General features: G+C 32.9%; 2 protein-coding genes across 2 annotated transcripts; one reads left to right on the forward strand and one right to left on the reverse strand.

The window, feature by feature from the left end:
- Positions 1 to 3,211: 3,211 nt before the first annotated feature.
- On the forward strand, positions 3,212 to 6,255 carry LOC112529759 (transcription factor MYBS3-like). The gene is made up of 3 exons (XM_025141149.1): positions 3,212 to 3,730; positions 5,214 to 5,422; positions 5,538 to 6,255. Exons 1-3 carry the CDS (start codon positions 3,430 to 3,432, stop codon positions 6,078 to 6,080), a joined length of 1,053 nt encoding a protein of 350 aa, XP_024996917.1. The 5' UTR covers positions 3,212 to 3,429; the 3' UTR covers positions 6,081 to 6,255.
- Positions 6,256 to 7,831: 1,576 nt separating this feature from the next.
- On the reverse strand, positions 7,832 to 9,526 carry LOC112529518 (acetyltransferase At1g77540-like). The gene is made up of 2 exons (XM_025140839.1): positions 9,225 to 9,526; positions 7,832 to 8,120 (listed from the first exon to the last, which is right to left on the reverse strand). Exons 1-2 carry the CDS (start codon positions 9,489 to 9,491, stop codon positions 8,049 to 8,051), a joined length of 339 nt encoding a protein of 112 aa, XP_024996607.1. The 5' UTR covers positions 9,492 to 9,526; the 3' UTR covers positions 7,832 to 8,048.
- Between the last annotated feature and the right edge of the window lie 5,600 nt (positions 9,527 to 15,126).

Here is a 15,126-nt window from a genome sequence, read left to right on the forward strand (position 1 = left end):
ATGAATTCACTTTCTTAATTTTTATTATTATTATATATTTTTATACAACTTCTACGAATTTCTTAATAACCTAATCACTCATACAAATTTATAAATCTTAGGGATTTTTATAATGAGATATGTATAATATAATTATTATCTATTATATATATATATATATATATATATATAAAAGGTTGAGTTCACGTGAGACCAAAGGTTTTTTGTGAGACTTGTAAGACCAATTTATGTTCATTGATCAACTTTATATATTTTCAATACATGATTTAGTTTAATTATGATATAAATAGAGATATATGATATCATATTTTTTAAATTGTTGAACTGAGAGTCTGTTTGACAGTTGTTGAATGGTTAAACGGTTAGAATGAATAAGAGACTCTCACAATATAGTGCAAAATGAAATTAAGGCGCTGAATGATTAAGAGGGGTTCATGATACAAAATTATTCAAAATGTTTTAGAACCATTAAGAGACATACTATTTTTTTAACAAATAAGATTCATCTTTTAACGATTTGAAGACTGTATTTTAATAAAACTATTAAAAGATAAACAAACAACCTTAAAAATAATATCACATAATTTTTTTAAGGAAACCTAAATTAAAAAAAAAAACCTTAACATTGTTTTAACAAGTCATGTTTTAGATGACATTAAATAAAAAATAAAAAAGTCCGTCATTCACATTATTTGACTTTTGGACGTGCTATTTCGCTTAAAAATAGAAAAAGAAGGTTTTTCGGTGGGAAGATGTAATCAACGGATATTAAGTATGCCACGTGTGGGTAAGGACTACCTCAAAGACTCCAAAGGAAACGTGGTGCTCATGCAAGTCCATATTAAACGTGTCCACAATTATGGAATTATATGCAATTTTATTTCATCAATTTCCATTTTTAATTTGGATTGTTGTCAACTAATTTTATATAGGATTTAATTTCGATGAGAATGAAAGTCAATGACGGATTCGGAAATTTACATGAACGGAGGGTTTAGGATAATAATATACAAGGATAACGACTGTTAAGGGACTGGAGGGTTTTATTAAAACGGACTAGGTCATTGGAGGGTAACCGTCAAAATTTCCTAGAAAAACAAAGCATATAAGAGTGAAGTTTCCCCCCACATTTTTCAAGGCAAATCCATCCCTGATGAGAGTTAAGACGAGAAGCGTAAGAAATGATCTACACCCTTAGATGCACGTGAAGATGAGATGTATCGGATCAATCTTTATATCAAATACGATTAATGGGTGGGTATAAATTAAAGGTGATCAAATGTCTAAATCTTTTCTTACACTTCTTAACTTAACTCTCTTCTCAAACGATACTTCGCCATTTTGTATATCATTAATTTTTAAATCACAAGGACAGAAAAGAAGAGGAAATTGAGTGAAATAGTCATTTTTGCATAAAACAATTCATCTGTTAGTCATTTCTTTTTCATTTTCATCAAAATTCATTACCTCTGCAAATGTCACTTTAGTGACTTGTGGAGGCGTTAAAAGACAAATAAAACTCACTTTTCATCCTGGTCCATAAAAAAACAAAAAATAAATAAGTCGTTTTTCACCCAGGAACACAAGTGGGTGAAAAGTGACTCTTTTTAGCTCTTTTTTATGTATATAATATTTAATATACGACAAATGTAATAAATAAACTCATATACCTTTCTCATTTTTGATGAGATTTGAACCTCTAACTTTTTAGTACGCCTTATTAATTTTGACATTCAATTATGATTGAATATTAGGGAGAAAAGATTGTATCGTCATATTTAATTCAAATAAATATTTATAATTCAATTACAAATAATAATATAATATCACCAATAAATATTTTATTTTGCTACATTTATTAGCCCTCAAATACATTTGACCAAAAGTTGACTTTGTTTCGTATTGACTACGCGAATATGCACCGAGCTTATGCGCGTAACGGTGGAGGAAAGCATTGAAATGTTATTTTTGTAGCCCTTGCATTTTACCTTATGTTCACTATCAACCCCCATACTTTTTTCAAAGGAGAAAATAAATCAAAAGGTGAAAACTTACCATCAAGAGTCATTACGATCAGTTACCTTATCGGGTAACATTCTAAGGAATCGAAATTAATTGTTGATAAACATATCTTATCGGATAAGCAATAAACATTAATTAGGTAAGAATCTTCGCTGTCAGTAAGATTTTCGATAATTGTTATGTCTCTTACATGGTAAGATTATCAGTACTTATCATGTTCATCATGTAAGATAAGTGACACATTGTAAATGTTTATATTTAAACAATTGATAAATGATCCTTTAGTTAAAAGCTTTTGCCAACGTGCATCAACATTAAGAAAGTCTGTTATAGTTCATATTCAAATTTTCTATTTTGTATCAATTTTGACTTTTAAATGATAGATTTTATAAATATTAATTATGCGAATGCCAAATTATCAAGTTATATTATAATTGTTGATCATATGAAACACATGTCAGAGGTTGTTTGTTTACTTCTTCATAGTTTCATTAAGAGGCAAACTCTGAATCGTTAAGAGGTGAATCTTGTTTGACAAAAAAAAAAAAAAAAATTATCTGAATGGTTTTTCATCCTGAGCCTCCCTTAACCATTTACCATCCTAGTTCCATTATAAACAATTATATTTTATTTTGCATTGTATCATGAGAGCCTCTTAATAATTCTGACCTCTTAGTCATTCTACACTATTTTATTTAACAATTACCAAACAACCCCTTATATTACCCTACTAGTAAAAAGTTGTTAGTTCCCTGGATCCATGTGTGAGGCTGATTATGACCCATTTGATGAAAGGTAAGCGCTTTGGCTAATCAATGTCAAGTATGTTGAAAACTCGATCATTAGATAAGTGCGTATGCAATATAAATAAAGCGAACATTTGTTACACTAATTGATCCTTTTTTACCATTACTGTATAAAGAAACAAGACAAACTTCATTATATTTTGGTACATTTTGTTCTTAATCTTCAAAAGATTATATCACATGTTAGCATAATATCAGGAATCTTTAGCTTTTGACACAACAAAAAATAACTACACAAGTGAATACAAGGATTAAATTTGCCAATTACTAAAAGCACAAGGTGAAAGTGAAACTTATACTTGGTCGATACTATTTACACATTTATTTGCAAATGGATCATGTTGTCTCTTTATTTGTCGTATGTTCTTCTTGCTTCGTTTCTCTATAAAACAATTGATTTCAATCCAATTTTGATAAAATTCATATAAATCCCCAACCAACTTCAATCCAAACCCCAAATCCAATCTAACCAAACCCATAATTTTTTACCCCCAATTCCTTAATTCATACCTCCCCCTTTTGGATTACGTTAATTGGAATCAGTAATCTTTGTTTCGACGATCGATTCGAAGAACAGAAGAGATAAATCGCGTAATCAGCCATGACGAGACGATGTTCTCATTGCAGTAACAATGGTCACAACTCACGAACTTGCCCTAATCGAGGCGTGAAGTTATTTGGGGTCCGGATTACTGATGGATCGATCCGAAAGAGTGCTAGTATGGGGAACTTGACCCACTACACCGGATCCGGAAGCAACAACTTCTTAAATGGATTTGCCGGTGGCGGCGGTACCGACGTTGATTCGCCGGGAGATACTCCGGATCATAACGCCGCCGCTGATGGTTACGGGTCGGAGGATTTCGTTGCCGGGTCGTCTTCAAGCCGTGAAAGGAAAAAAGGTTAAAAACACTCTGGTTTTTTTTCGTTTAATTTGATTTTTTAACCATCGGATTTCGAAACCATGCAGGTGATGATTTTGATTCAATTTCATCCTAATTTTGTGTTTTGATTTCTAATTTTGTTGATTAGTACTATCAATTGGAGGTGATAATTTCTAACTTTGAGTTTAAATTGATTGCATTTTGGTGATCAAATTGGATGCTAAATCTATGATCCAAAAAGTGCTTTTTGAATCATTTTCATTTTTTGAGGCTAATCATTACTCTCACAGCACTAGTAGTATGTTATGATTATGGACTTTATATGTGTCTGTATATATACATATAGATATAGGGGCTTATCCAAAATTTATGAGAACCACCAGAACTTCTACCTCGAGATTTTGTTTCACATGATCTTTTCATGTAGGTAGAGTATTTAATATATTTACGTATATTTTTTGTTTCACATACACACCAAATAGGTTCACATCATGAAGATGAACTGAGTACACGATAAACAAACACATTGTGGAACACACATACATATATAAATATATGTTTTCACTGTATTAAATTCTAGCCGTGGATGAAAAAAATATATAAAATAGCACATGGCATACTGGTTCTCAGAAATCTCACGATTGAGAGAGTTGTCAAAAGAAGGTCCATTATCTATAGAGGTTTGGGTTCACGTGAGACCAACCTATTTTTGTGAGACCGATGAGACCATATTTTTACAACTGAAACTTTACGGCAAAACATTGTGAAGGTAAAAAAAATTCGAACCTTCACAGCAAGAACACTATGAAGGTTACCTTCACAATGGTTTGTTGTGAAGTTTCAAGTGTAAAAATATGGTCTCACGACATGATCCAAGTCTTTATATATATTTGTGGTTATATTTGATTTCCAATCATCTAATGATCTAATCTTGTGTACACTAACTTTGCAGATTCATTTGATTGATGTCTGCATTTCTGAAAACATAAATTATTTGCATTTCTATTTTTTCTTTTGTTCTTGAAGCCTAGAAGTTTAGGTTGATTTGCTAGTTGGATATGTGAATATGTTATGGGTATATTGGTTGGTTTTGCATTAAGTCCTGTATAGATAAAAATTTTTGTGTGGATTAATCTGTCTGTATAGATTTTGAAGATTTTTCTTTGAAAGGATTTTTCATAGATGAAGGGAGCATATTTTTTAATTGGGAGGGGTAGTTTTGAAAAAACTTGGTTGTCTGCATAAAGCTCCCCCCTAGAAGCTTAATCAATAAGCCACTTTCGATATATCATTAAGCCACTACAAAACAGTCATGTAAAGCTGACTGAATAAGGTATAAGTTTCGTTGAGCTCATTAAGCTACTAACAAACAGATCCTAAGGCATTATCCAATGCATCCACCTTTGGACCATAACACTAACGTGATGATTAAATTCGACTACTTATGCTATGTAAATGTCGTCTCTTCGTGTAAAACGGGATATGCATATTTGATTTGCAGGTGTTCCATGGACAGAGGAAGAACATCGGATGTTTCTGTTAGGTTTACAAAAGCTCGGGAAAGGCGATTGGCGTGGAATAGCAAGAAACTACGTGATTTCAAGAACACCGACTCAAGTTGCAAGCCATGCCCAAAAATATTTCATCAGGCAAAGCAATATGTCTAGGAGAAAGAGACGTTCTAGCCTCTTCGATATCGTAGCCGATGATGTAAGTATCACGTAACTTTCCGGGCTCGCTTTCGATTTCGAGAATGCAATCTTTCATTTTTCTCCATTTTATGCTTTTAAGTTATTGCCTTTTTGTGTTTCTTGAATTTTTGCAGTCCCCAGACACACATATGGTTTCATCTCTTGATTACCCAGCTGGGAACCCGTCACAACCGGAGGCTCAATCCGTCAACAACCCGTTGACGATACCGACCCTCGAGGAAGAAGAATGTGAGTCAATGGATTCTGCAAACTCGAACACCATGGACCCGCCCACTGACCCGACACACGCACCTCTAAATCTCGAGGGTTCACAATGCTTGTATCCGGTTATGTTTCCGACATACGTATCTCCACTCATACCGGTCGCTATCCCTTATTGGCCAGGACCCGGGTCTGGTCAAACTGGTCAAGATCTAACTTCATCGGCCAAAACCGAGTCTCACGAGGTTCTTAAGCCAACAGCGGTCCATTCAAAGAACCCGATCAATGTGGATGATCTTGTCGGGATGTCGAAGCTGACGTTAGGTGAATCGATTGGGGATGGTGCACCAACTTCGCTGAAACTAGTTGGAGGGCTGAACCGTCAATCTGCATTTCATGCAAATAATCCTGGTCCAAGAACGGATCCGAACCACAATCCAATCCATGCGGTTTAAAGGGTAAAAATGATTTCGGTATCTTTTCGGTTATTTCGTAGGGTTTAGCTATGTTTGTAAGCTTTCACCAAATCAGAAATCCCTATATATACATGACAATAATATCTAGCTTTTTATGTGGATTCTTTTTGAATTTTGATATCTAGAAATCGTTTAACTATATCGGTTCAAGTCTTTTCAGGGTTACTGGAAATTTTGTGTCGGTGTTTTAGGGGAGGGGATTAGTCGAGGTGTATTCAAAGCTAACCAGACACCCACAATATCATTTCGTTATGGAATTCTATTGGTACGATTTCGTAGGTTGCTAGTTTGTATGTCCTTAGGATCATCGTGTTTTTTGAGAGCCCTATGAGATCGGTCTAGATGGGTGTAATCTGGTCTGAAAACCCATAATTAAAAAGAAATTGATATTCGAAACATGAAACATGAAAAAATGTATGTAATCTGCTTTGGAAACCCATAATTAAAAATAAACTGATATTGGAAACGTGTAACGTATACAAAGACTTGCAAGATTGATTTTTTTATTTTTTTTTTATATAAATACCGAATGATTTGGTATAAATGAATAAGAGGTTTTATATGATTTAATATAAAGTAAGAAAAATATTGTTTGGTAAATGTTCTGAATAAATAGTAAAAAGAACATAAAAGTAATGTAGATATTTCACCGTTAAACCTTTTTTTCCCTTTCAAAAATAGTGTGTTTTGTCCGTCTTTTTTATGTGGATTCTTCAAATTTTTTGGTTCCCGGTCAGGATTTGGGACTCTCTCGATAGCTTCAACAGTTCACTGAACTATGAGATTTCTCATTATTCGTACGAAAATGAGGAAACCAAACTTCTCCTCAGGAGGATAGATGAGGCGATTCAGGTGAGCAGGAGACGGCCATCTCAAGGCAAATCACAACTTACAGGCAACACAAGACCTGAGAAGACAACCCGATTGGAAGTCAAAAGGATATAAAAACCCCTCAGCATCGGTACAATCGAAAAATAGAAATTGAATTGTTTGGTTTTGAATTAGAGACGTTAAATCAATTGATCCCTATTCATTCAGTCAAAGTCTCCATGGCCTTTCCTTTTGTCCGACTTTTTTATGTGGATTCTTCAAAAAAATTCCAAAATGGAAAAAGAAACTTCAAAATCTCTAAATATACATTTAACTCCAATCATATTCTTCATTTTGAAGATTTGAACATTGTTTATATTATTAAAATATCCATTTTCATCTAATAAAATATTATTTTTCTTTTTAAATATTTATTTTCAAAGTCTTCTAGTGATGAAAATATGTTAAATAATCTCTCTCATTGTAATCATTTTTGGGTATTCTCAAAATTTGGAGATTTTTGCACGCACTCTCCTAGTTTCTCTATTTTGGAGAATCTGTTGGAGCAAGAACATGCCCAAAATCCCCCAACATCTCTATTTTCTTCAATTTGGAAATCTGTTGGAGATGCTCTAAGATGCGCCATTAGACGGGTCACACGGTCATCATGAACGAGGTAAATCAATGCATACATCAAAGCCCTTTGACTCGAACCCCGAACTTTACTCATATGATTACACCCACACTTCTAATGTTTGAATATCATCCTACACCCTTTGAAAAAAAAAAAGTAACTTGTCTTCATGGTAAAGTTTCATTTTTGGATTTGACGTTCACAACCAGACCATAGGATGAACCAATGGTCTGGTTTTGAAGATCGAATCGAGGAACCCATTGATTCCTAATTCTCTTCTTCGTAATTCAACGGGGAGAAAATTCATTAAATTATTTTTGACTTCATAATTCAATAATATCAAATACAAACTTCCAAGATGGATACAGTTATTCGTCATAACATCTTCGACCAACAGGAGTGAAATTATCGAAATGGCTTATTTAACGCAACATATCCTTCAGCAAAGTAAGTTGTATTATCTACAAAATACTAACCTCCGAATGCCAGGTAAACTGTAAGCTTCAAATGCTAGATTTCACATCTTTAGAGTATAATACCGACTTCCAAGATGGATTTCTTGGTATAAAAGTGTCCTGAAATATGCAAAATGATACATTAGCTTAGCTCTATTTACAAACCAAGACCAAATTATGTTTCGAATCAAAGAAAAGGTGCGCCATGGGGACGGGGTGGGTTTGGGGATCGGGTATATATGCATGAATTGACTTCAAGGAGAACTTGTAAAGGGCGACACGTATACACCAAGCGTATTTGGCCTTGTGGTTGGGACAATCTTTTCGTTGTGATCCATCTAACGTTATCCGTTCCTCTAAGATCCACAACTCAATTCTTGTAAATAAAGAGAATGGTAAACATAATTATCATAAATGCAGGATCAAAGGATGACAGACTTTGTCCCTTTGTAGTTCAAAAAATGATGCTTGACTTGATAGAAACCCTAAGGTTAAAGTTCAAGGACGAAAGGGAACGTTTACTAATAAATCGTTATTCTAAATTCATGTTTGGCAACCATAAGCTAGCTTATTTTCTGGGCTTATTGAAAAAGCCTCGTTTAAAGTAGCATTTCAATAAGCTCTAACAAGTTTTATCCATTTTTTTCCGATCCAATTAAATTTCTAACATGCCCTCTTAGGTCATTTGCATTGTCATCTAGCTTATGAACTACTAGTATTTACCAAAAATACAAGAACTAGCTTGTTAACAGCTAGTTTGTCAAACATAGCCTTGATCTCTATCGACAATTGTTATCCATAATTGGTAAACCGAAAGTGCTAAATGTAATCCTACTTTCAGCTGAAACATTCTTAACATGTATGCTTCACAAATCATTCAAATGAGCATGAACCTCCTTAAAGCATAGTAGTGAAAGTCATATGATGGCAACAATCCCATATTTAGAAGAAGAAAATACTACTTTTTAAGGTCAATTTTACCAAATTTCACATCGATTTTGTTCCGTTTCTACGGCAGCAAAACAATTTCTATCGCTGAAAGTTAAAGGAAAAGTTATTTAATCAGATACGAACTGAAACTGATACGGATTCCTTCCTGATAACATCGCAGGGACAAACATTCATATGATTCGAAACGCAGGGGAAAACAACCGTATTATGATAAAAACCCTAAAAAATTGATCTACAAAATTGAAGAAGAGAGATGGCGGTAGCGGAGCTTACAGAGATGTAAGAGCATGTAGGGATGACGGATAAGGAATTGGACTGAGCATGATTGAAGGCGGCAACAGTTAGATGTGAAGCTAAACCCAAACCTCTCTTGCTTGCCGGAACGAAGGTGTGAACCATATCCATCACTTTTCCACCATTTCTCAACTCGTACTGCAAGTATGCTTGCTTGTCTTCTGTTTCAAACCTTCTCTGTCTCTCGTTCCATACTATCTTCATCGCCGCAGCCTCCGGCGTTGCTCCGGTGCTCCCTGTCGCCATTTATTTCTCCCGATCGCTTTAGTCTAAAGCTATTTGAATGTTTAAATCAGTAAATTGTAAATTATATAATATGTTTTATTTTATTAAATTAAAATAAATATAGGTTATATTAAATCAAAATAAATATCTAGGGCCTGTCTACCAAACGCTTACCTAACCTATAATGCTTATGGACCTACCTTTGTGACTTGTGAGCACGGAGTGATTGAGCAAGCCGTTGGAACCAGTTTTGGACGAGAGGACTGAGTCGCTAGAACCGTAGATGAAACTGAACCGACGATGTAGCCGTTGTTGCTAAGGGAGGTTTGAATGAGAGTGGGAGATATTGGATAGTTTCCCGTTGTTGGTCGGAGTTGAACAATAAGGAGAAACGGTCGCCGGTGCTTATCAAGTTCTAAAGAGAGAAAATAGATTTACGGGTTGATGGATTCTGATCCAGTCGAGAAGAGGAACAGTCGCCCGATGAGATGAACGAAAGAGATGTGAGGGGTTTTCCGGGTCATGAAAAACATGGAAATGATTCGTTTGGTTAGCCGTATTTGTATACGGGTCGGACTCATTTGCCAAGATCCGTTGTTTTCATCTGCGTAACACCCTGTTCACTGACCATCCTTGTCAACATATTGTACACAAAAGATAACTCGATGGATGTATATGTTTTAGGTTCTCATTCTTATCCAAAAAAATTATTACATATATATTTAGAGCAAAACTCTAATGATCTTTCTCTCTTTTTTAAACACGCTTCTTCCATCTACAAAAAAACTTTCTTAATCTATATAGACAAAGTAATCTATATAGAGTTATAAACAACTTTATCCATATAAGACTTAATGGAAAACTAACTAAACGACCTCTAATGCTCATTGGTATCCTAGTTTTGCAAGTACTTTAGAGAAAACGCAATGAAATGGGTGTTGAACAATCGTTGAAGGTGACCTCATGGCCATTGGGACCGCAGGGGGGGTGTGCAAGCAAGGCACGACTTGTTTTTATAGTGTACATGGCGGAAATAGGGTTCCTGCTACCGTCTGGAGAGCCTCTACGACCATCACTAGAGAGGTAAAACATGTGTCTTGAGGCAGATCCGAGTAATTCATGTGTTCTAAGGCAGGTGTTGGGTGAGTCTAGATTTCGAACGAGCACTTGTGGAAACTCCGTCTCGTTTCACCAATGCAACGACATTTGAGGTGTAAGTTCACATAGTGAAGCATGGGCTTTTTCAGGCCTGGACCCAGCTTTCCAAGCCCTTTTTCAGTTAGCCCAAAAAAGGAGTCTGGGCCCAAATCTTTTGTTAGGGCCAGGTTTCGGGTCTTTTGTGGATCCCATATGAATTGAGTTGTGATTTTGCTTGAAATTATGTATTTACAGCCGTTAGGAGATGAGTAATGAGTTGATAGCTTCTTTGTAGTTTGTAATGTAAATTTAAATTTGCATGCTTTTTTATCTTGTAATAAAATAATTTCAATTTTTATTTTATATTTTAGAATTTTATTTTAATTGTTGATCAAAACAGAACTCGATCGTTTGATTTGATTTGAGATATTCTTGGATATGTAGCATCGCAATATAAGAGCATCCGCATCATAAAGGTTTATGCCACATCATCCGGTGAAAAGGTGTGGGGTTATAGGCCCCACATTTAAATATTATGAATTTGGCTTGCAATTTTGAATAGGCATAACAACGAGGTGGGGATGGGCAGGATTGAGTCTCCCTAGCCCGGTTTCTATGAACGACTCCACTGCCTCGGTCTCCGACGGGTACGGGGATTAATATCTCATCTCCGGTTTATTTTCTGGTTAAACCCCAATCTTCGTCCCCGGTCAAGACCTAATTTTAGAAAATAAATAAATAATATATATATATATATATATATATATATATATATATAAAGGTTGGTTATTATACAACCCTTGTAATTTGTGCAACCAATACAACCCAATCTCAACCGTCTATTTCATTTGATTAATATGTGATTTTATAAAGGTTTTGATTATTTTCTAATATAAAGTATTAATCATAATTAATGAACCGTATTCACCTTCCATAAATATTTAAATCATAATAAATGAACTTTAATCATTTCCATAAATATTTTAATTTATTAGATTGCATTAGTTGTACAAATGCGATAAGTTGTATTTGAAATAAACCATATATATATATATATATATATATATATAGGTTGGTTATTATACAACCCTTGACATTTGTGCAACCAATACAACTCAATCTCAACCGTCCATTTCATTTGATGAATATGTGATTTCATAGAAGTTTTGATTGTTTCATAATATAAAGTATTAATCATAATTAATGAACTCTATTCATATTCCATAAATATTCAAATCATAATAAATGAACTTTCATCATTTCTATAAATATCTCAATTAATTGGGTTSCAAGGGTTGTACAAATACACAAGGTTGTAAAAGAAATATACCCTATATATATATATATATATATATATATATATATACATACATACATATATTATATAAAATATATTAATAAAATTATATACCAGGTACAGAGTGGGTCGGGGATATGCTACCCGACTTTGACCCCGACCCCAACCCCAATATGAGTGTACTGGGGCTCCCTGGTCCCGATACTCGTTTTAGCAAGGAATCCTTGTTCCCATTTGGGTCGAGTGAGTCGGGTTTCCTACCGGGTCGGGATAAATCACCATCCCTAATTTTAACCATCCTATACCTTTTTTTTTAAACATATAAATAATTTCAAAAAAGGATTTTAATAAAATAATTTAATTAATTACTAACTTCTACCTACACAAATTAACTACCATCTTTTTTTACTTACAAAAAAGCTACCTACATCACTCTAAGTTACTTCTTTCACCCCTTTTCAATATGGATTTTAATCAAAATTACATAATATAACTATAACGAAGGGATTTTAGTAACTAAGTAGATCCTTCAATATCCATATCTCAAAGTTTAATTTAACTATTTCAATAATACTTTCAAATGAATGTTGAATTAGTAAAACTTGATCCAACTACCAAAGAGCCTTTAGCCTAACGGTATGTGAGTTTTTGGTCTGCTATGAGATCATGAGTTCAAATCTCACGAAAAATCAACCGATTCAACTAGAACCGACCGACCATAACTATATATCCAATTAATCATCTATTTATCCATCCAACCATTACCCAACTATCATCCAGTTAATTTGTTTTCAATTTCCTTAAATTAGAATTTGTTTTTGTGTTGGTTTTTGAATTTTTAGCCTTGCTTGTGTTGGTTTTCAGACATAATTAAAGTGATCAATTAATTTGTTTTATTGTTGAAAAATTGGATTAAATTAACAAATTGGATGGATCCGATCCGGTCTGATTATCCATTGGATGTCGGGTGGATCCAATCCAATTAATATTAGTTGAATCCAATAATAATATCCAATGGATGGAACTGAACCAATTGGGTCAGTTGGTAAAGCCAACATCTAATGGATAATTGGATCGGATCAGATCCTCTCATATCCAGTGAATATAAAGAGATGAACACGCCTACCAGGATATATGAGATTTTCTACTGCATCACCCTAAGACTTAACCAGTAAACCACAATCCAAATACAAGTGGTGTGTGTCAAATTTCACTTTCCGGTTACAAAATAATTAGATTTTAAGATTTAGGTAAAAAATTGATATATAAGCAAACAAATTTTTAAAAAATAATATAATTCAACTATAAAGAATCAAATAGATAGGGATTGTTTGCAGTTGCTGAATGATTTGATGCAAAATGATTAAGTGGTCAGAATAATTAAGAGTCTCTCATGATAAAGTACAAAATAAAATATAATTGTTTGGTAATTGTTTACAACGAAATTAGGGCGCTGAATGGTTAACGGATGTCTAGAATACAAAATAATTCAGAGGGGTTTTAGAACCATTAAAAGATAGATTTTTTTTTGTCAAACAAGATTTATCTATTAAGAGGTAAACAAACAACTCTTTTGAAATTTTGCACATTATTTATTTATTATAGCAGACAACTCTTTTGCCACATTCGCTTTTTAGCCGATTGTTTTGTTTAAACTTTAAATTTCACTAGTATGGGAACCGCGCGTTGCGCGGTAACATGAGTGTTTTGATTAATGATGTGAGGATTGTTTATATAAATATATATTAATTGTTAATAGAGTCATCAACAAATCATATTCAAATAATTCAAAAAAGTTAAATAAAATAGTTAGTGAAATTTTAATACACACACACACACACACATATATATATATATATATATATATATATATATATAACGACGGAAATATTAAGAAATCTGACACAAATTTAAGAACAAAAATACTCCACATAAAGATATGTCTCCTTCAAAGGATGATGTACATGTACTATTTTTCATCTTCAACACACACCTTGACTTTAAAAACACAATAGTGAATGAACCAACCATACGATATGTAAAAAATCACATACCAAACTTAAAACTTCAAATCTTTATAACCCAATAGATAAAATTATAATGCAATCAAAATCATAACATGGACATACATAAAATTATAATACGACTAAACTTACGATAAAAACATACTTAAAAATATAATCCAATCAAAATCATGAAACAAACATACATAACATTCTAATACACTCTAAATTACAAAACAAACTTGCATAAAATCCTTACTTTAGATCATAATAAAAAATTCCCACAACCCAAACTTGAAAAGTTCAAATATTCAAGACTTGATATATAAACGTTAAAGACTTCGAAAACCTGCAAACAAAAAAAGTTCAACATAAGTAAAAATTACATGGTGAACTTTAACATTTTAAATCTTCACCTAATACATAAGAGGTATAATGCAAACAAAAATCATGATACAAACATAAATAAAATTATAATGCAATCAAAATAATAAAACAAATCAATATAAATTTTTTACCTTATATTGCAACCAAAAAATTAAATATTGAATTTGAAGATTTCTTCAAATCTTCATGGCATAATGCATAAAAACTATAATGCAATCTAAATAACGATACTAACATACATAAAATTATGGGAGAAGTGAAAAAAAAAACTATGAAGATTATCAATAGTAAAATAGAAGAAAAACCAAAGAAAAATAAATAAATTTATAGATGTATAAGATAGAGATAGAATTTGAGAGGGTGTGAGAGATGAAGATGAATAAATAGTTGTTGTTTATATGTATATAAATAAATGATTGATGGGAAAAGATGAAGTGTTTGGAGTTATGTCATTTGAATTAATATAGAAGGAGATGAATGGTTTGAAGTTGAATGCAAACATTTAATAAAAAAACATAAATTGACAAAAAAAATATGTAGTAGTGCATATTGAGAGAATGAAGGAGAAAAAAGAAAAATGAGGTTCTAGGCTTTAGGAGATGCCACTTCAAACACTCATACATAAGAGCTATAATGCAAACAAAAATTACGATACAAACATAAATAAAATTATAATGCAATCAAAATCATGAAACAAATCAACATAAAATTATTACCTTATATTGCAACCAAAAAATCAAATATTGAACTTGAATACTTCTTCAAAGCTTCGTGACATAATGCATAAAAACTATAATGCAATCTAAATAACGATACAAACATACATAAAATT

This window comes from Cynara cardunculus (assembly GCF_001531365.2).
Source record: "Cynara cardunculus var. scolymus isolate 2C chromosome LG 16, CcrdV1, whole genome shotgun sequence".
Taxonomy (NCBI): Eukaryota; Viridiplantae; Streptophyta; class Magnoliopsida; order Asterales; family Asteraceae; genus Cynara; species Cynara cardunculus.

Bases quoted from the DNA above. Each gene is read 5' to 3' on its own strand.
- LOC112529759 (XM_025141149.1), top strand. From the start codon at position 3,430: ATGACGAGACGATGTTCTCATTGCAGTAACAATGGTCACAACTCACGA. The intron at 3,731-5,213 runs GTTAAAAACACT...TTTGATTTGCAG, and splicing joins AAGCCGTGAAAGGAAAAAAG to GTGTTCCATGGACAGAGGAA. The intron at 5,423-5,537 runs GTAAGTATCACG...GAATTTTTGCAG, and splicing joins TCGATATCGTAGCCGATGAT to TCCCCAGACACACATATGGT.
- LOC112529518 (XM_025140839.1), bottom strand. From the start codon at position 9,491: ATGGCGACAGGGAGCACCGGAGCAACGCCGGAGGCTGCGGCGATGAAG. The intron at 8,121-9,224 runs GTAAGCTCCGCT...TGCATATTTCAG, and splicing joins CTACATGCTCTTACATCTCT to GACACTTTTATACCAAGAAA.